This window comes from Oncorhynchus mykiss, chromosome 4 (assembly GCF_013265735.2).
Source record: "Oncorhynchus mykiss isolate Arlee chromosome 4, USDA_OmykA_1.1, whole genome shotgun sequence".
Taxonomy (NCBI): Eukaryota; Metazoa; Chordata; class Actinopteri; order Salmoniformes; family Salmonidae; genus Oncorhynchus; species Oncorhynchus mykiss.
In genome coordinates this window covers 8,374,160-8,392,500 of record NC_048568.1, presented here as the reverse complement: position 1 = coordinate 8,392,500, position 18,341 = coordinate 8,374,160, and the positions used below count along the sequence as shown (strand labels likewise).

The window sequence follows — 18,341 nt, the reverse complement described above, 5'->3', positions numbered from 1 at the left end:
TAGTTAATTACAGTTACATGATTAATCAGTTTGATCGCGTAATACTAATTACAGAGAATCTTTTATAAAACTAAAAGTCTTCATTTAATGATAGTAAAGACAACACTACAGTTTACCCACCTTTTGCAGGAAAAATGCATTGAAAGTATTGGGAGCATTACTTTTTTCCTTGCAACCGCTGATCAGTTGACCCACCTATTTTTGTGTGTGTAATGAGCAGTACCCTTGGAAGAGCTGCCAAGTGAGTTATGGCACACCGTATCCGTGGAGCTGGTGTTCTAAATGCTGTGTGAGTCACTGTGAGGCTGTAGGAGGCTGCGAGCCATCTGAGTGTTCCAGAATGCCTACCTACTACAGGAAGAGACAGTGCTACTCCACCATGCGCCACAGTTTAACAGGATGCTTCCCCTTAGACACATTATATTACCCAGGAAAGAAACTTACGCAACCAACTGAACACTACATTTGGCCAACTCTCACTGGTACAGTCATAGGCATGCTCCGGCCTGTCAGCAAAATAATCAAACTCCATGTGCTCCATCTACCAGGCCTGTTCAAACAAACTGAAAAGGTAGTCTAGTTCTTGGTTGTTTTTTTAGACCAGCCATTTTGGATTGGTGATAAACACCAACGTGAGGAAAACAATGGGAGGAATGGAAACTTCTAGCCATACTTGGCTCGCTGGTGAGCGGCAAAACAAATCCCTCCAATTCATATGCTGATGAGTCTAACTGGCAGTGGAGATGTGCCTTGCCACGAGAAAAGATCCACAGTTCTAACACTAAGTACTAAGTGGAAGCATCCATTTATCCAACATTTGTTGTTTAATTAATAACGGGTCTACATTTGCTATCCCACACTACTCAGGAATGGGGAGATAGTCACACGTCTATAAATCTATCATCACAATGTCATTTTTCATCACTAAGTACTACCTCTACCATCACATAACAAGTGCAGAACCTGTTCTCTCTGACATTAGAATAGGCTGCCTGTGGCAATGATACACACTAAATGTCAGGGAATGTAGGCCTGATCTTTCAAGATAGCAATTTCAGACAGAAAACCCCATAAAAAGACACCTGGGCTGAGAAAAACACCTCTAATCTTGTGACAACTGATGTGTCCTCTCCTTCAGTGTCGAACTAAGCATGTAACTGTTGACAGTCATTGATCTAAAACAATTACTCTGACACCTCTCAAATGTGATATATCAAGATCAATTAATAAACTCAATGAAACTACTTAGGCCCCTCACATCTACAGAGTAAGGCAGTGGATGCCATAGACTGTAGTTTAAGGTGGCACAAAAAGAGACAGCCAGAGGTTTCCGAACTTAATCTTAATGGTTGTACAGTCGTCTCAAATAAAACTGAAGGACCTCAGCGTTACTCTGGACCCTGATCTCTCTTTTGAAGAACATATCAAGACCATTTCAAGGACAGCTTTTTTCCATCTACGTAACATTGCAAAAATAAGAAACTTTCTGTCCAAAAATTATGCAGAAAAATTAATCCATGCTTTTGTCACTTCTAGGTTAGACTACTGCAATGCTCTACTTTCCGCCTACCCGGATAAAGCACTAAATAAACTTCAGTTAGTGCTAAATACGGCTGATAGAATCCTGACTAGAACCAAAAAATTTGATCATATTACTCCAGTGCTAGCCTCTACACTGGCTTCCTGTCAAAGCAAGGGCTGATTTCAAGGTTTTACTGCTAACCTACAAAGCATTACATGGGCTTGCTCCTACCTATCTCTCTGATTTGGTCCTGCCGTACATACCTACACGTACGCTACGGTCACAAGACGCAGGCCTCCTAATTGTCCCTAGAATTTCTAAGCAAACAGCTGGAGGCAGGGCTTTCTCCTATAGAGCTCCATTTTTATGGAACGGTCTGCCTACCCATGTCAGAGACGCAAACTCGGTCTCAACCTTTAAGTCTCTACTGAAGACTCATCTCTTCAGTGGGTCATATGATTGAGTGTAGTCTGGCCCAGGAGTGGGAGGGTGAACGGAAAGGCTCTGGAGCAACGAACCGCCCTTGCTGTCTCTGCCTGGCCGGTTCCCCTCTTTCCACTGGGATTCTCTGCCTCTAACCCTATTACAGGGGCTGAGTCACTGGCTTACTGGGGCTCTCTCATGCCGTCCCTGGAGGGGGTGCGTCACCTGAGTGGGTTGATTCACTGATGTGGTCATTTGAACATCTTGGCCATGTTCTGTTATAATCTCCACCCGGCACAGCCAAAAGAGGACTGGCCATCCCACATATGCTCTCTCTAATTCTCTCTTTCTTTCTCTCCCTCGGACGACCTGAGCCCTAGGACCATGCCCCAGGAATACCTGACATGATTACTCCTTGCTGTCCCCAGTCCACCTGACCGTGCTGCTGCTCCAGATTAAACTGTTCTGCCTTATTATTATTTGGCCTTTCTAGGGAGTTTTTCCTAGCCACCGTGCTTCTACACCTGCATTGCTTATTGTTTGGGGTTTTAGGCTGGGTTTCTGTACAGCACTTTGAGATATCAGCTGATGTACGAAGGGCTATATAAATACATTTGATTTGATTTGCTGAATCCTAATGATCGCAAGGAGTGCTGAACTGAGGGGGGGGGTGGGGGGGGGGTCGTCCTTCACTGTCTGGTCTGGCTGTGTGGCTAGCGGTGAGGGTTATGACAAGGGCAAAGGGATGAGCGGGGTGATTAAGAGGTCTGGGTAATCTTTGTGTCTCACTAGAGCTGAAGGTGTGTGACGGCTTTAGGGAGAGCTGCCTCTCTCCCAGGTTGCTCAGAGCATAGCGACAGTGCACAGCACGCAACAAAGTTATATCTTCAGACCCTTTCGTTTCACATCTCTAAGAATGACAGCTGCTCCTATTCAAGAACTACTTCCTAATCTTTAGGTTGAAAAACTTGGGTGAATCAGTCCTTTTTCTTTCTAAGAACAATGGCAATCGTTCAAGCCCTTAAAATTGAATGTCATGTTTTCAATTACCACTTTCTCTACTTTTTAGTGGCATTCTTTGCAGGATAAAGGTTCTTCCACATCCTATCAAATCTCTCAATCTTGCGTAATTAAACTCATATGCCAGGGACAGTGTGCTTATTTGTTTCACAGAAGTCAAGCAGGACTGGGTGCTGCTGTAGTGTTTTCTGTTATACCATTTTCACAAAATCGTACCAAAACAAACAACCGTGTCCTGGTTTGGATATTTTCTACGCATTGCCCTTTTCCAGCAACTACGGAGGATGAGTAAATAGGCCGGCACAGTACAGCTAGTCCTCGCACAGCTCTGATAAATAGTGTGAAAAGGGAATTTGTGTAAAGACCACACTCACCATATTAGAGATCTCTGGATAGGCCGTCTCTACCAGGACACCCCTGTTGGTGGAGACATAGTCCACCAGCTCGTTGAGCGTGGCCCGCTTAATCTCCTTGCTCTTCAGGTCGGTGACCGAGTCCATGAAGTCAAACAACATGCAGCACTGCTGGAGCTTCTGGGTGAACAGCTCCTGCTGCTCCGTGGAGGGCGCATCTGGAACCACAGATGACATGGAAACAACATTTAGAAATAAGGGATGTAACAATTCACCGATATGCATTGGTTCACGGTTCAAATGTTGAAGACAAGAGTGCATCAGTCTGCGGTGCTCCAAACCGATCCAAATGTAGCACGCATTGGTCAGAAAATCTAGTCAAACGTTACGAATCGGAGGTTCACATTTGTCCGAAAAACACCTCTAATCTTGTGACAACAATGTGTCCTCTCCTTCAGTGTCAAACTAAGCATGTAACTGTTGACAGTCATTGATAAAAAAAAGTAATTTTGTATGCAGAACAACCCCAGGCAATATCAAACTAGTCTAACTTAACTGTGCGCAGCTTCGTGTGCTGACCGAAGAGAGGTCTATTCACAATATTGCATATCTGTGCAGTAATATCAGCCTTCAAATGCTTGCAAAATGGCTTGGAAAATATGAGGTATTATTAGTTGAGTGACAACCAATGTAATTTGCTAAGTTATAGTTATCAAATGTGCTGTTCAAAATGTTTTACAGAATAAAAATAAGCTACAAGAGACAACACTCATCTGGCTATACCTGCTGAGCTTACACTTATACACTGCTAAAAAAAAACACTTAAACAACACAATGTAACTCCAAGTCAATCACACTTCTGTGAAATCAAACTGTCCACTTAGGAAGCAACACTGATTGACAATAAATTTCACATGCTGTTGTGCAAATGGAATAGACAACAGGTGGAAAGTATAGGCAATTAGCAAGACACCCCCAATAAAGGAGTGGTTCTGCAGGTGGTGACCAGACCACTTCTCAGTCCCTATGCTTCCTGGCTGATGTTTTGGTCACTTTTGAATGCTGGCGGTGCTTTCACTCTAGTGGTAGCATGAGATGGAGTCTACAACCCACACAAGTGGCTCAGGTAGTGCAGCTCATTCAGGATGGCACATCAATGCGAGCTGTGGCAAGAAGGTTTGCTGCGTCTGTCAGCGTAGTGTCCAGAGCATGGAGGCGCAACCAGGAGACAGGCCAGTACATCAGGAGACGTGGAGGAGGCCGTAGGAGGGCAACAACCCAGCAGCAGGACCGCTACCTCCGCCTTTGTGCAAGGAGGAGCAGGAGGAGCACTGCCAGAGCCCTGCAAAATGACCTCCAGCATGCCACAAATGTGCATGTGTCTGCTCAAACGGTCAGAAACAGACTCCATGAGGGTGGTATGAGGGCCCGACGTCCACAGGTGGGGGTTGTGCTTACAGCCCAACACCGTGCAGGACGTTTGGCATTTGCCAGAGAACACCAAGATTGGCAAATTCGCCACTGGCGCCTTGTGCTTTTCACAGATGAAAGCAGGTTCACACTGAGCACGTGACAGACGTGACAGAGTCTGGAGACGCCGTGGAGAATGTTCTACTGCCTGCAACATCCTCTAGCATGACCGGTTTGGCGGTGGGTCAGTCATGGTGTGGGGCGGAATTTCTTTGGGGGGCCGCACAGCCATCCATGTGCTCGCCAGAGGTAGCCTGACTGCCATTAGGAGATGAGATCCTCAGACCCCTTGTGAGACCTAATGCAAGACAATGCTAGACCTCATGTGGCTGGAGTGTGTCAGCAGTTCCTGCAAGAGGAAGGCATTGATGCTATGGACTGGCCCGCCCGTTCCCCAGACCTGAATCCTATTGAGCACATCTGGGACATCATGTCTCGCTCCATCCACCAACGCCACGTTGCACCACAGAGTTGGCGGATGCTTTAGTCCAGGTCTGGGAGGAGATCCCTCAGGAGACCATCCGCCACCTCATCAGGAGCATGCCCAGGCATTGTAGGGAGGTCATACAGGCATGTGGAGGCCACACACACTACTGAGCCTCATTTGAACTTGTTTTAAGGACATTACAGCCTGTAGTGTGGTTTTCCACTTTAATTTTGAGTGTGACTCCAAATCCAGACCTCCATGGGTTGATACATTTGATTTCCATTGATCATTTGTGTGATTTTATTGTCAGCACATTCAACTATGTAAAGAAAAAAGTATTTAATAAGAATATTTCATTCATTCAGATCTAGGATGTGTTTTAGTGTTCCCTTTATTATTTTGAGCGGTGTAAGTTAGTCTTAAGTACAGTGCATTTGGAAAGTATTCAGACCCCTTGACTTTCCACATTTTGTTATGTTACAGCCTTATTCCAAAATATATTAAATCTTCTTCCTCCCCCTCAAACTTCACACAGTACCCCATAATGACAAAGCAAAAACAGTTAAAAAATGTTTAAAGCAAATTTATTTAAAAAAAAATAAAAAAAACTGAAATACCTTATATAAATAAGTATTCAGACCCTTTGCTATGAGACTCGAAATTGAGCTTAGGTGCATCCTGTTTCCATTGATCATCCTTGAGATGTTTCTACAACTTGATTGGAGTCCACCTGTGATAAGTTAAATTGACTGGACATTATTTGGAAAGGCACACACCTGTCTATATAAGGTCCCACAGTTGACAGTGCACGTCAGAGCAAAAACCAAGCCATGAGGTTGAAGCAATTGTCCGTAGAGCTCAGAGAAAGGATTGTGTCGATGGAGGCACAAAAACAATTATGCAGCATTGAAGGTCCCTAGAGAGCACAGTGGCCTCCATCATTCTTAAATGGAATTAGTTTGGAACCACCAAGACTCTTCTTAGAGCTGGCCACCCTGCACATCTGAGCAAATCAGGGGAGAAGTGCCTTGGCCAGGGAGGTGACCAAGAACCCAAAGGCCACTCTGACAGGGCTCCAGAGTTCCTCTATGGAGATGGGAGAACCTTCCAGAAGGACAACCAGCTCTGCAGCACTCCACCAATCAGGCGTTTATGGTAGAGTGGCCAGACGGAAGCCACTCCTCAGTAAAAGGCACCTGACAGCCCATTTGGAGCTTGCCAAAAGGCACCTTAGGATTCTCAGAACACGAAAACAAGATTCTCCAGTCTGATGAAACCCAGATTGAACACTTCTGCCTTAAATGCCAAGCGTAACGTCTGGAGGAAATCTGGCACCATACCTACGGTGAAGCATGGTGGTGGCAGCATCATGCTGAGGGGATATTCTTCGGCAGCAGGGACTGGGAGACTAGTCAGGATTGAAGGAAAGCTGAACGGAGCAAAGTACAGAGAGATCCTTGATGAAAACCTACTCCAGAGCACTCAGGACCTCAGACTGGGATAAAGGTTCACCTTACAACTGGTCAAGTGGCTTCGAGACAAGTCTCAGTGTTTTTGAGTGGTCCAGCCAGAGCCCAGACTTGAACACGATCGAACATCTCTGGAGAGACCTGAAAATAGCTGTGCAGCGATGCTCCCCATCCAAACTGAAAGAGCTTGAGAAGATCTGCAGAGAAGAAAGGGAGAAACTCCCCAAACACAGGTGTGCCAAGCTTGTAGCGTCATACCCAAGAAGACTCAAGGATGTAATCGCTGTCAAAGGTGCTTCAACAAAGTACTGAGTAAAGGGTCAGAATACTTACGTAAATGTGATATTTCCATTTTTTATTTGTAATAAATTAGCAAAAATGTCTAAAAACCTTTTTTTGCTTTGTCATTATGGGGTAGTGTGTAGATTGGTGAGGGGGGGAATGATACATTTTAGAACAAAGCTGTAACTTAACAAAATGTTGAAAAAGTCAAGGTGTCTGAAAACTTTCCGGATGCATTGTACATAGAGTAGCCAGCCAAATAGAAAAAGTAGCCAGCAAGGGAGTTCCGGGAAGGGGGGGTCCAGGGGGCATGCCCCCCATGAATGTGGTTTTATTTTTTTGGCCTCTGTTACATTCTAAATCATTGACTCCATCCAAAATACACAGCAAAATAATGACTTTACCTCAAGTATTGGTCAAATGAGTTGTGGTATTGAGTAGAAAGACATGACTTTGCAATTAAAATTACTCAAAATGTATGAATTCAGTGCTAATTGTTTTGGATATCATCTACGCCTCAGAAAATAGTCCTGATCATATACGCTAAGTAAAATAACCGTTTTTAACATTAATCCCATCTTCTCTTGAGATTCAAGTCATATGTACAGTTTTACTGCAATATATAAAATACCACAATGATGTTTGTTCTTCAAATTATGTATTTTATTGGCTTTGCTGCTGTGGGTAAGGAAACCTAGGTGTAATTATTTTATTTTGGTGAACTATCCCTTTAACAGTTTGGCCTGTCAATAACTGTGGGTGGGATTGTCAGGGGAGTGGGCAAGATGTTTGTGAGTCAGAGTTGGTCGGGTTTCAGACCTGTCAATCAATCACTGTGAGTGGGACTTTGAGGGAAGGCGGTAGATTAGTAACCTAGCCAGAAAAACTAACCTAGTCTACTCTTTCAATTTAGTATATTGTGGAAGAAACCTAAGAAAAAAGGTTGCCTTATGTCAAGTAAACATGAATTCCCTGTTGATCAATATAGAATCGCAGGAATTTGCAGGACACCCAACAAGATTGTCATTGCACGAAGTCATGCACCCATGAATAGACCTACAAGTATGATTGAAGAATGAAACACAGAAAGCAGCAGCTGACTACTCCATTGTCAATAATTTAATGAAATCAGTAAGCCTATATCAATGTATTTAATAATACCATATTCACATTATAGTGCCTTCAGAAAGTATTAACACCCATTGATTTAAAAAGTGGGAATAAAATGGGTTTGTAATTTTTTGTCAACAATCTACACAAAATACTCTGATGAAAAATACAAATATACTTAACAAAAATAAACACAAGATGCAACAATTTTAAAACATTTTACTGAGTTACAGTTCATATATGGAAATCTGTCAATTTAAATGTATTCATTAGGCCCTAATCTGTGGATTTCACATGACTGGGAATACAGATATCCATCCGTTTAAAAAGAAAATTGAGCTTCAGGATTTCGTCACAGTATTTTTGTGCATTCAATACTTATCAATAAAATGCAATTGTGTTCTTTGCTTATGCCTGCTCATGTCACAAACCCACCGCCACCATGGGGCACTCTGTTCACAACGTTGGCATAACCAAACCGTTCGCCCACGGTTGGATGTACAGTGCCTTGCGAAAGTATTCGGCCCCCTTGAACTTTGCGACCTTTTGCCACATTTCAGGCTTCAAACAAAGATATAAAACTGTATTTTTTTGTGAAGAATCAACAACAAGTGGGACACAATCATGAAGTGGAACGACATTTATTGGATATTTCAAACTTTTTTAACAAATCAAAAACTGAAAAATTGGGCGTGCAAAATTATTCAGCCCCTTTACTTTCAGTGCAGCAAACTCTCTCCAGAAGTTCAGTGAGGATCTCTGAATGATCCAATGTTGACCTAAATGACTAATGATAAATACAATCCACCTGTGTGTAATCAAGTCTCCGTATAAATGCACCTGCACTGTGATAGTCTCAGAGGTCCGTTAAAAGCACAGAAAGCATCATGAAGAACAAGGAACACACCAGGCAGGTCCGAGATACTGTTGTGAAGAAGTTTAAAGCCGGATTTGGATACAAAAAGATTTCCCAAGCTTTAAACATCCCAAGGAGCACTGTGCAAGCGGTAATATTGAAATGGAAGGAGTATCAGACCACTGCAAATCTACCAAGACCTGGCTGTCCCTCTAAACTTTCAGCTCATACAAGGAGAAGACTGATCAGAGATGCAGCCAAGAGGCCCATGATCACTCTGGATGAACTGCAGAGATCTACAGCTGAGGTGGGAGACTCTGTCCATAGGACAACAATCAGTCATATATTGCACAAATCTGGCCTTTATGGAAGAGTGGCAAGAAGAAAGCCATTTCTTAAAGATATCCATAAAAAGTGTCGTTTAAAGTTTGCCACAAGCCACCTGGGAGACACACCAAACATGTGGAAGAAGGTGCTCTGGTCAGATGAAACCAAAATTGAACTTTTTGGCAACAATGCAAAACGTTATGTTTGGCGTAAAAGCAACACAGCTGAACACACCATCCCCACTGTCAAACATGGTGGTGGCAGCATCATGGTTTGGGCCTGCTTTTCTTCAGCAGGGACAGGGAAGATGGTTAAAATTGATGGGAAGATGGGAAAATTGCACGCCCAATTTTTCAGTTTTTGATTTGTTAAAAAAGTTAAATATCCAATAAATGTCGTTCCACTTCATGATTGTGTCCCACTTGTTGTTGATTCTTCACAAAAAAATACAGTTTTATATCTTTATGTTTGAAGCCTGAAATGTGGCAAAAGGTCGCAAAGTTCAAGGGGGCCGACTACTTTCGCAAGGCACTGTACTGCCAAATTCTTTAAAACGATGGAGGTGGCTTATAATAGAAATTAACATTCAATTCTCTGGCAACTGCTCCGGTGGACATTCTTGCAGTCAGCATGCCAATTGAACGATCTCTCAAAACTTGAGACATCTGTAGCATTGTGTTGTGTGACAAAACTGCACATTTTAGAGTGGCCTTATATTGTCTACAGCACAATGTGCACCTGCGTAACGATCATGCTGTTTAATCAGCTTCTTGATATGCCACACGTTAGGTGGATGGCTTAATTTGTACACAAAATTGAAGAGAAATAAGCTTTTTGTGAGTATGGAACATTTCTGGGATCTTTTATGTCAGCATGGGACCAACACTTTACATGCTGCGTTTATATTTTTGTTCAGAGTATGTTAATTACATAAGTATTCAACCCCCTGAGTCAATACATGTTAGAATAACCTTTAACAGTGATGACAGCTGTGAGTCTTTCTGGGTAGGTCTCTAAGAGCGTCCCACATCTGGATTGTACAACATTTGGCCATTATTCTTTTCAACATTCTTTAAGCTCTGTCAGCTAGTATACACCTACTTTTCAAGATGGCCGCAAGCATGTACTTCTCTGATCAGAGTTTGTAGCTGAAAACTGGATTATTTAGGTTGGTTTCATCTGGCTGTGAACACATCAGAGAACAGTGCAATATTGCAAGGAGACATACAAAACAGGTCTGCTGAAAGTTGAGGCCTACTTGGATATACCTGGGCACATCACTTTATAGGTCCTAGTGCTGGCTGGTTTATAGTCTGTGTTTGGGTTCTGGCTTGCTGCCTATAACCAAATATGTTATTAACTAACCCAAGCTAGACTATAGCCTGTCGTTTCCAAAGGGAGCAAATTAATCATAGTGGGCAGAACAAGCAAGGAGGTGGGCAGAGCCAAGAACGAGCTAGCGAGAGCCTACTTGCGCGTTCTAGCAGGTATTTGCATATTTCTGTAAGGGAACGCCTACACTGTGAAGTGCACGTATGCAATAACTAAATTCACCTTTGCACTCCTTCTAAACAACGCAATATTTAGAAACCTTGGGATAGGATAAAGTCTACGAAACTAAGTCCACTCTGTTTGTAACGGATTTAAATTTTGGAAACTGTAATAAGATCAAATGTTTCATTGATGAGAAAATTTGCAGAATGTCAGACAAAATCCATCTCACCATCTTCTCCCACTGCCTGCCATTGGGCTTCCTCTAACCACCATATCTGGTCGTGAGTGGAAATGCCAACCAGATGCTTCACATTTACACATCCGGAAAATATCGGTCTCATTGCTCTATTTGTGCTATAACTACGGCAATCCTACAAACTGTGCGATCCAATCTAACTATCACACTGTGTGGACTGATTGAGTTTAAGCCAATTCCTCACCAACTTGTTGTATTTGTGTGGATTTTAACTGACTTTTTCCAAAATGGCCTTTACCAGAGTAACCAAATTGAGACATTGCAGCGTATCCTGGATAGGTCCCACTAAGACCTTTGTCCTTTTTTACTCCTCAGCCTGGTCGTAGTGCCACTGCCTCGCCACCATGTCGCCACTCTTCAACTGACCGGCCAGGGCTTCCCAGCAAAGACCTCTTTCTAATGAATTCACCTTACCCTCATATACACAATTCCATGTCTCAAGGCAAAAAAAATATTATTTAACCGGTCTCATCCCCTTCATCTACACTGATTGAATTGGATTTAACAAGTGACATCAATAAGGGATCATACTCTAGCTTTCACCTGGTCAGTCTGTTATGAAAAGGGCAAGTGTTCTTAATGTTTTGTACACAGTGTATATGGTCCTGTAAGGCTCAGTTGGTAGTGCATGGCCTACACATAATGCTCTATGATGTCAGTGTTTAAAAAAAAATTGGCAAATTAATAAATCATTTCAAGCTGAAATGGGGAGGGGGGGGTCAATGTAAATAGTCCAGGTGGCCAATTGATGAATTGCTCAGCAGTCTTATGGCTTGGGGGTAGAAGCTGTTAAACATTTTGGACTTAGACTTGGTGCTCCGGTACTGCTTGCCGTGAGGTAGAACAGAGAACAGTCTATGACTTGGGTGCTAGGGGTCTTGTACAATTTTTTTGGCCTTCCTCTGACACCGCCTATTATATAGGTCCTGGATGGCAGGAAGCTTGACCACAGCGATGAACTGGGTCGTACGACCAACCCTCTGCAGCGCCTTATGGTCGGATGAAGAGCAGTTGCCATATCAGGCTGTGATGCAACCGGTCAGGATGCTCTTGATGGTGCAGCTGGAGAACTTTATGATGATCTGGGGACCCAAATCTTTTCAGTCTCCTAAGGTATTGTCGTACCCTCTTCCCGACTGTCTTGGTGTGTTTGGACCATGATCGTTTGTTGGTGATGTGGACGCCAAAGGAACTTGAAAACTCTCAACCCGCTCCACTACAGCCCCGACGATGTGAATGGAGGCACTTCGACCCTCCTTTTCCTGTATAGTTCACCATCAGCTCCTTTGTCTTGCAATGAAGTTTTAGCTCTGTCTGTACAGAGGCCTCTCTTCCTCGGTGCACACTGTCACAGTTTCCATCTTGTCCAGCTGTGTAGATAACATTTCACGTAAACCCTGCATCGAAGTAGCGGTCCTTGTACATAGCATCAAGCATGGTGGCGACACAGTAAAGAGAGAATGTCACCGAACCACTTGTTCACAGCCTGTGTCGGCAGTTTTGTTGAGCAGGCATTTCAATGTCATGACAGAGGGTATCACTTCTGCTAAAGGCGCAGTTGATGAGCTTATTTCTCCAGTCAGTCAGAGCTAGCTATTGTGTTCATGTTTCCAAGTTTCAAACATGTTCTCAAATGCCATTGAAATGGCAGCAGCGGTACGACAACCAGCACATTCTTCAGCATGCAATACGACTTTCCTCAGTACGAAATCCTCAACGACCCACTGCGCTGTCAGATTCAGCATGCTCATGTGGCTGATATCACTGGTCCAAATGTCAGTCGTGAAGCTAATAGCAGTGACGCTATTACTGTAACTCCGGTAAGGCAAGATCTGAAAAATAGCGCACTTGGTAGTGTGTACCGGTGCTCGACCAGTCGGCAAAAGCCAACATCACCCACGACAGAGAACGATTGATTGTCAAGGGCAATGAATTCCATTATCTTGGCGTCAATGGATTTCACCTTTGAGTTGTGGGGTAGGCTAGGCATGCTGTGTTGCACGTGTAGTGCAACATTTTACGTGGCGCCACAGGGGGTATTTGTCTGTAATAAAGTCCTTTTGTGGGGAAAAACTCATTATGATTGGCTGAGCATGACTCCCCAGTGGGTGAGCAATATGCCCACCCATGGCTGCGCCCCTGCAGTCAGTCATGTGAAATCCATAGATTAAGGACTTATATTTTTAAATTGACTGATTTCCTTCTATGCACTGTAACTCAGTAAAATCTTTGAAATTGTAGCATGTTGCGTTTATATTTCTGTTCAGTATAGTTTATCAACATTATAAGCACAATTAAGTAAGCTAAGCGCAAATGTTTTTTCCCCATAGAGCAATTAGCGGGGAACACCGTTGTCGAAAGGGCATCACACATGCAATCGGTTTCATGTGATTTCCGCTTGAAATTTAGAAAGAGAGGAGATCTAATAGACTACTTTGAAGCAAGGTAGGAAATGTCTCATATGTATTAAACATTCAGGTGCCTCCAGCTCAATGCAAAGTGATGTGTGATGCGCTGATGAAGCCTGCCTTCCGTTTCCTTTTGAGATGCTGCAGGAGCAGCAGCTCTCACGATGTCTGACAGAGTTTCCGCTCAAAGGCTCTGTATCTGTATGCATGTCATAAGATACATAACTTGTGTTTCCATCAATGAGAATAGGCTAAAAAGCATTATTTCGCAATGGGATTTTTTCTTCTACCCAACAATTGGCCAGCACCAATTTTATTAATCAGCTTTTTAAAACAACAACAAAAGCCAGCTATTACTGGCAAACGGAAACCCTGACAGGCGTCCTTCCTAACTGAGTTGAATGGCTTTTATAAAAGAGAAAACTCAGCATGGATCAACAACATTGTAGTTACTCCACAATACTAACTGAATTGACAGAGTGAAAAGAAGGAAGCCTGACCAGAATACAATTTTTCCAAAACATGCATCCTGTGTGCAACGTACTGCAAAAAATGTGGCAAAGCAATTAACACTTTGTATTCAGGACAAAAATGTATGTTTGGGGCAAATCCAATACAACACATTACTGAGTACCACACTCTATACTCTCAAGCATAGTGGTGGCTGCATCACGTTATGGGTATGCTTCTAATCGTTAAGGACTGTGGAGTTTTTCTGGATAAAAAAAAGAAAACGGAATGGAGCTAAGCACAGGCAAAATCCTAGAAGATTTCAGCAGGACAAAAACCTAAAACACAAGGCCAAATCTACACTGGAGTTGCTTACCAAGAAGACAATGAATGTTCCCGAATGGCCAAGTTACAGTTTTGTCTTAAATCAGCTTGAAAATCTATGGAAAGAACTGAAAATGGTTCTCTAACAATGATCAACAACCAATTTGACAGAACTTGAAGAATTTATAAAAATAATAAAATGGCCAAATGTTGCGCAATCCATGTGTGGAAATCTTAGACTTACCCAGAATGACTCACTGCCAAAGATGTTTCTAAAGGTATTGACTCAGCGGGTTGAATACTTATCAAGATAGTGTTTCCATTTTTCATAAATGTTTTACAAATGTTAGAATTTCTTCTTCCACTTTGTCAATAGAGTATGTTGTGTAGATCGTTGACGAAGAAATGACAATTAAACCCATTTTAATCCAACTTTGTAACAACAAAATGTGGAAAAAGTCATGGGGTGTGAATACTTTGTGAATGTACTGTTTATCATTCACTCTCACACACAGAGAGAGAAAGAGGAGTCAGCTCAGAGGCCCTGCCCATGAGCTCAGTCAAGCAGATTTGAATTTAGAATGGAAAATGAATGTGTTTCTTTAACACATGTTAGTGCATTCAATCGTATCGATTCGTTCCTCTAATAAACTGGAATTGCAACAAAATGTTTCAAACTAAAACGCATCGTTCCTGTATTGTATCAGAGCCAATGTACGTAGATGCGTACCAAATAGGCCTAGTCTTGAAAGGGAAAGAGGCACATCCCTATTTAGTGTACAATGTAGTGTTCTCATTTGGCTTAAAGCTAGAATCCTTAACTGAAACAAAGCAGCCTCCCTGCCTCGGTTTTGGTAAAAAGCTGAGCGAGAAATGTAACCACTCAAAATTATAGACAGAGCTACGGATGCATGGATTAACCATCCATGACATCAACATTAGCGTTTTAACCATGGTTTGAGGCTATACAGTGTTTATTTACATTGTTTACTAACATTGGAGTAAAAAAAGCTCATATTTTGCATTCTGATGGGTTACGACAGTTGAACTAAGCTCATGGGGCATTTATAAGTTATAGTCTTCGAGAAGTCCAAAAATGTATGTGACAACTAAGGATTCTAGCTTTAAACCATTGCATGGTAAAACTGTACAACCATTAGGCTTGGATGGTGTACCGTATATAGGGGTGTTTAGAAATAGCCACAGGATGCTTCTTCAATACCGCCAACACTTGAAATTTGAATATTTGTAGCTACTTTTTAAATAAATACCTGCAGTCAACTTGTGCAATACGTTAGGAGATAAAGAATATTGCTTTCTTCATTTCACCTGTCACAATTTTCATTATGAATCTTACTGGTGGTACCCAGTCACGTGGCGTTTGTTTACAAGCACACAACGAGGAGAGACCGGAGCATTGCGAGTCACTCACTGTTATGCAGCGTGCACCAGATGATCTAGTTACAGTATGGAATTGACAACTAAATGTTTGCCAGTTACAATTCTTGTAACTATTAAATTAACTGTCTAAAATGTGCTAAACGCTCTTCAGTTGTGCATTTGGTTTGCTAATTTAGTAGCTAGTTAGCTATCTAGCTAATTGGTTAGCTTCTTCCAAAATCAAGTTTGCTTAGCAACAACAGAAAATCCCCTCCTGGATCAAGAGCCTTGCTGTCTAATACTTGTTTTGTGTGTGTGCAGCAAACTGTTAGCCGCATTTGAGTTACTTATATAACTTTATGAGCTGGGATGTCTGTCCTGCAAATATTTTAGGTCAGAGACTGTTTAAAAATGTTCGCAATGCAGTCTTTAGCATTGTCTATGGGATTTTACATGTACTTGTCAGCATTGCTAACCTTCGGATTACAGAGAATCAGTGGGATTTTATTTTTGTATATATTTTTTAAAGCACCCCTTGTTTTCAGTGCCAGTATTACCAAATATGCCAGTACGGCACAAGGTCGATATGAAGGTATGACAGTCTGGATACTGCCCAAGCTTAACCATTGCATGGCATTGGTGTCAACAAAAGCTTGCCTGGTTAGTCGCCTAAACAAGATTACCTACAAAATGTGCAGTTAACTGCCAAGGCAGCCTAACTGAATGCAACTTGGAAAATACCCATCATGACTTAAGTAAAAAACGTATACAAAATTCATAGGCAAATTGCTATTGTGGAAGTCAATACTGATTGAAACCAACTTAACAGTATACAGAGGCTTCAATCCACATCCCCAGTGCAAGGCCAAACAGACATTTGCTGAATTATGAAAAGTTTACAGGTACTGACAAGGTCTTGATAAAGTTCATACTGTGCTGCTGACGTGCATTGTGACAGGGTACAGAACAGTACACTGTGATAAAATAGTTGCAGTTGAGAGTTTAGCAAATGGAGGGGAAAAAATCCTAATGGAACCTTTTAGTAGGTTTCAGTAAAGTAAACACCTCGGATCATAATAGGCCTACTGCTGACACAGCCTGTGAAAACAGAGAAGTGAGGACTATAATTTACATTAAACACAAGCAAGGACCCAGAGATTCAATTTTTAAATCACATCAAGTCAGTGTTGTTCCAATCAACAGGCTTTACATATACAACTCAATATATGTACTTTGGCCGTGCATAGGGCCGTGGCGGTCATGACATTTTGTCAGATGGTAATTGTCATGCAAATGACTGCCGGTCTCACTAAACTGAACATTAATTAACATTAACATGTTTAGCGAGCCTTTGGAACATCAACATTTTAATAAGTCAAATAAATCCATGTAATGTAGCCAACACAATAAAATACATGTATTTAGTTGTAATAGGCCTAGAAAGCTGGGTATGTCTTAGAAATCAAAACATAAGAGCTGCATGATAAAATTCTATATTGCTGACTTGGAGAAAGTCGTAAAAAAAGGCACCTTTGCGCTTCCAGCGGAGACAGAGCGATAACTGCATTGCTGCTATGCTTGTGTAGCAAGAAAGTTAGCGGATATCTAATCAATGGAAAATGGCAGCATTAAAAGTGATCTCCCATCACTATTTGCCCTCATCTTTCAGATTTTTCAAATTCAAATCATAATGTTTTTAGAAAGTGATGAGGGACAATAGAGAGCTGAGTAGCAGGCCACTAGTAAGGGCCATTAGCACGTTTGGTAGGTTACCCATCAGTGCAGTTTTGGTTTGGGATTTCAGCTCTCTACTTGACTGCGGTCATGACTCGTGACTACCGGTGTGGCGGTAATACAGTCACCGCAATAGCCCTAGTCGTGCAGAGCCAAGAGACAGCTCAATCATTCTAGGCCTTTATCAGAACACCATTTATGGATTAGACAGTGAGTGTGTGCAGGGTTATTAGAGCTGACAAACCTGACTCCGGCCAGGCTATAAACAGCACTTTGGCAGACGCCCAGAAACACAATGACAGAACAGTACAACGTAGGGCTAGCCTAGCCTAGCAGCAGGGCTATGTCTCTTAACTCATACCAGGAGGAAGCAGCCTTGATTAATGGCCACTTACAAACCCAACACCTAAAGGTTAAGAGGTTGTGCAAACGCAGACTCCTATGTAAACCGCATGTAATCTCAACTCAAGTGTAAGGCTCTGGAGCAACGAACCGCCCTTGCTGTCTCTGCCTGGCCGGTTCCCCTCTTTCCACTGGGATTCTCTGCCTCTAACCCTATTACAGGGGCTGAGTCACTGGTTTACTGGGGCTCTCTCATGCCGTCCCTGGAGGGGGTGCGTCACCTGAGTGGGTTGATTCACTGATGTGGTCATCCTGTCCTACCTGACATGATGACTCCTTGCTGTCCCCAGTCCACCTGGCCGTGCTGCTGCTCCAGTTTCAACTGTTCTGCCTTATTATTATTATTATTCAACCATGCTGGTCATTTATGAACATTTGAACATCTTGGCCATGTTCTGTTATAATCTCCACCCGGCACAGCCAGAAGAGGACTGGCCACCCCACATAGCCTGGTTCCTCTCTAGGTTTCTTCCTAGGTTTTGGCCTTTCTAGGGAGTTTTTCCTAGCCACCGTGCTTCTACACCTGCATTGCTTGCTGTTTGGGGTTTTAGGCTGGGTTTCTGTACAGCACTTTGAGATATCAGCTGATGTACGAAGGGCTATATAAATAAATTTGATTTGATTTGATCAGCTA

General features: G+C 42.5%; 1 protein-coding gene across 1 annotated transcript in view; it reads right to left on the bottom strand.

Annotated features, from left to right (window-relative positions):
• The window catches only part of LOC110522027 (serine/threonine-protein phosphatase 2A 56 kDa regulatory subunit alpha isoform), a 126,059-nt gene that overhangs the window by 64,015 nt on the left and 43,703 nt on the right, over positions 1–18,341 (bottom strand). Inside the window, exon 2 of the mRNA XM_021600089.2 lies at positions 3,340–3,536. Within this exon, the coding sequence (XP_021455764.1) occupies positions 3,340–3,536 (197 nt within the window). The remainder of the gene's footprint in view (positions 1–3,339; positions 3,537–18,341) is intronic.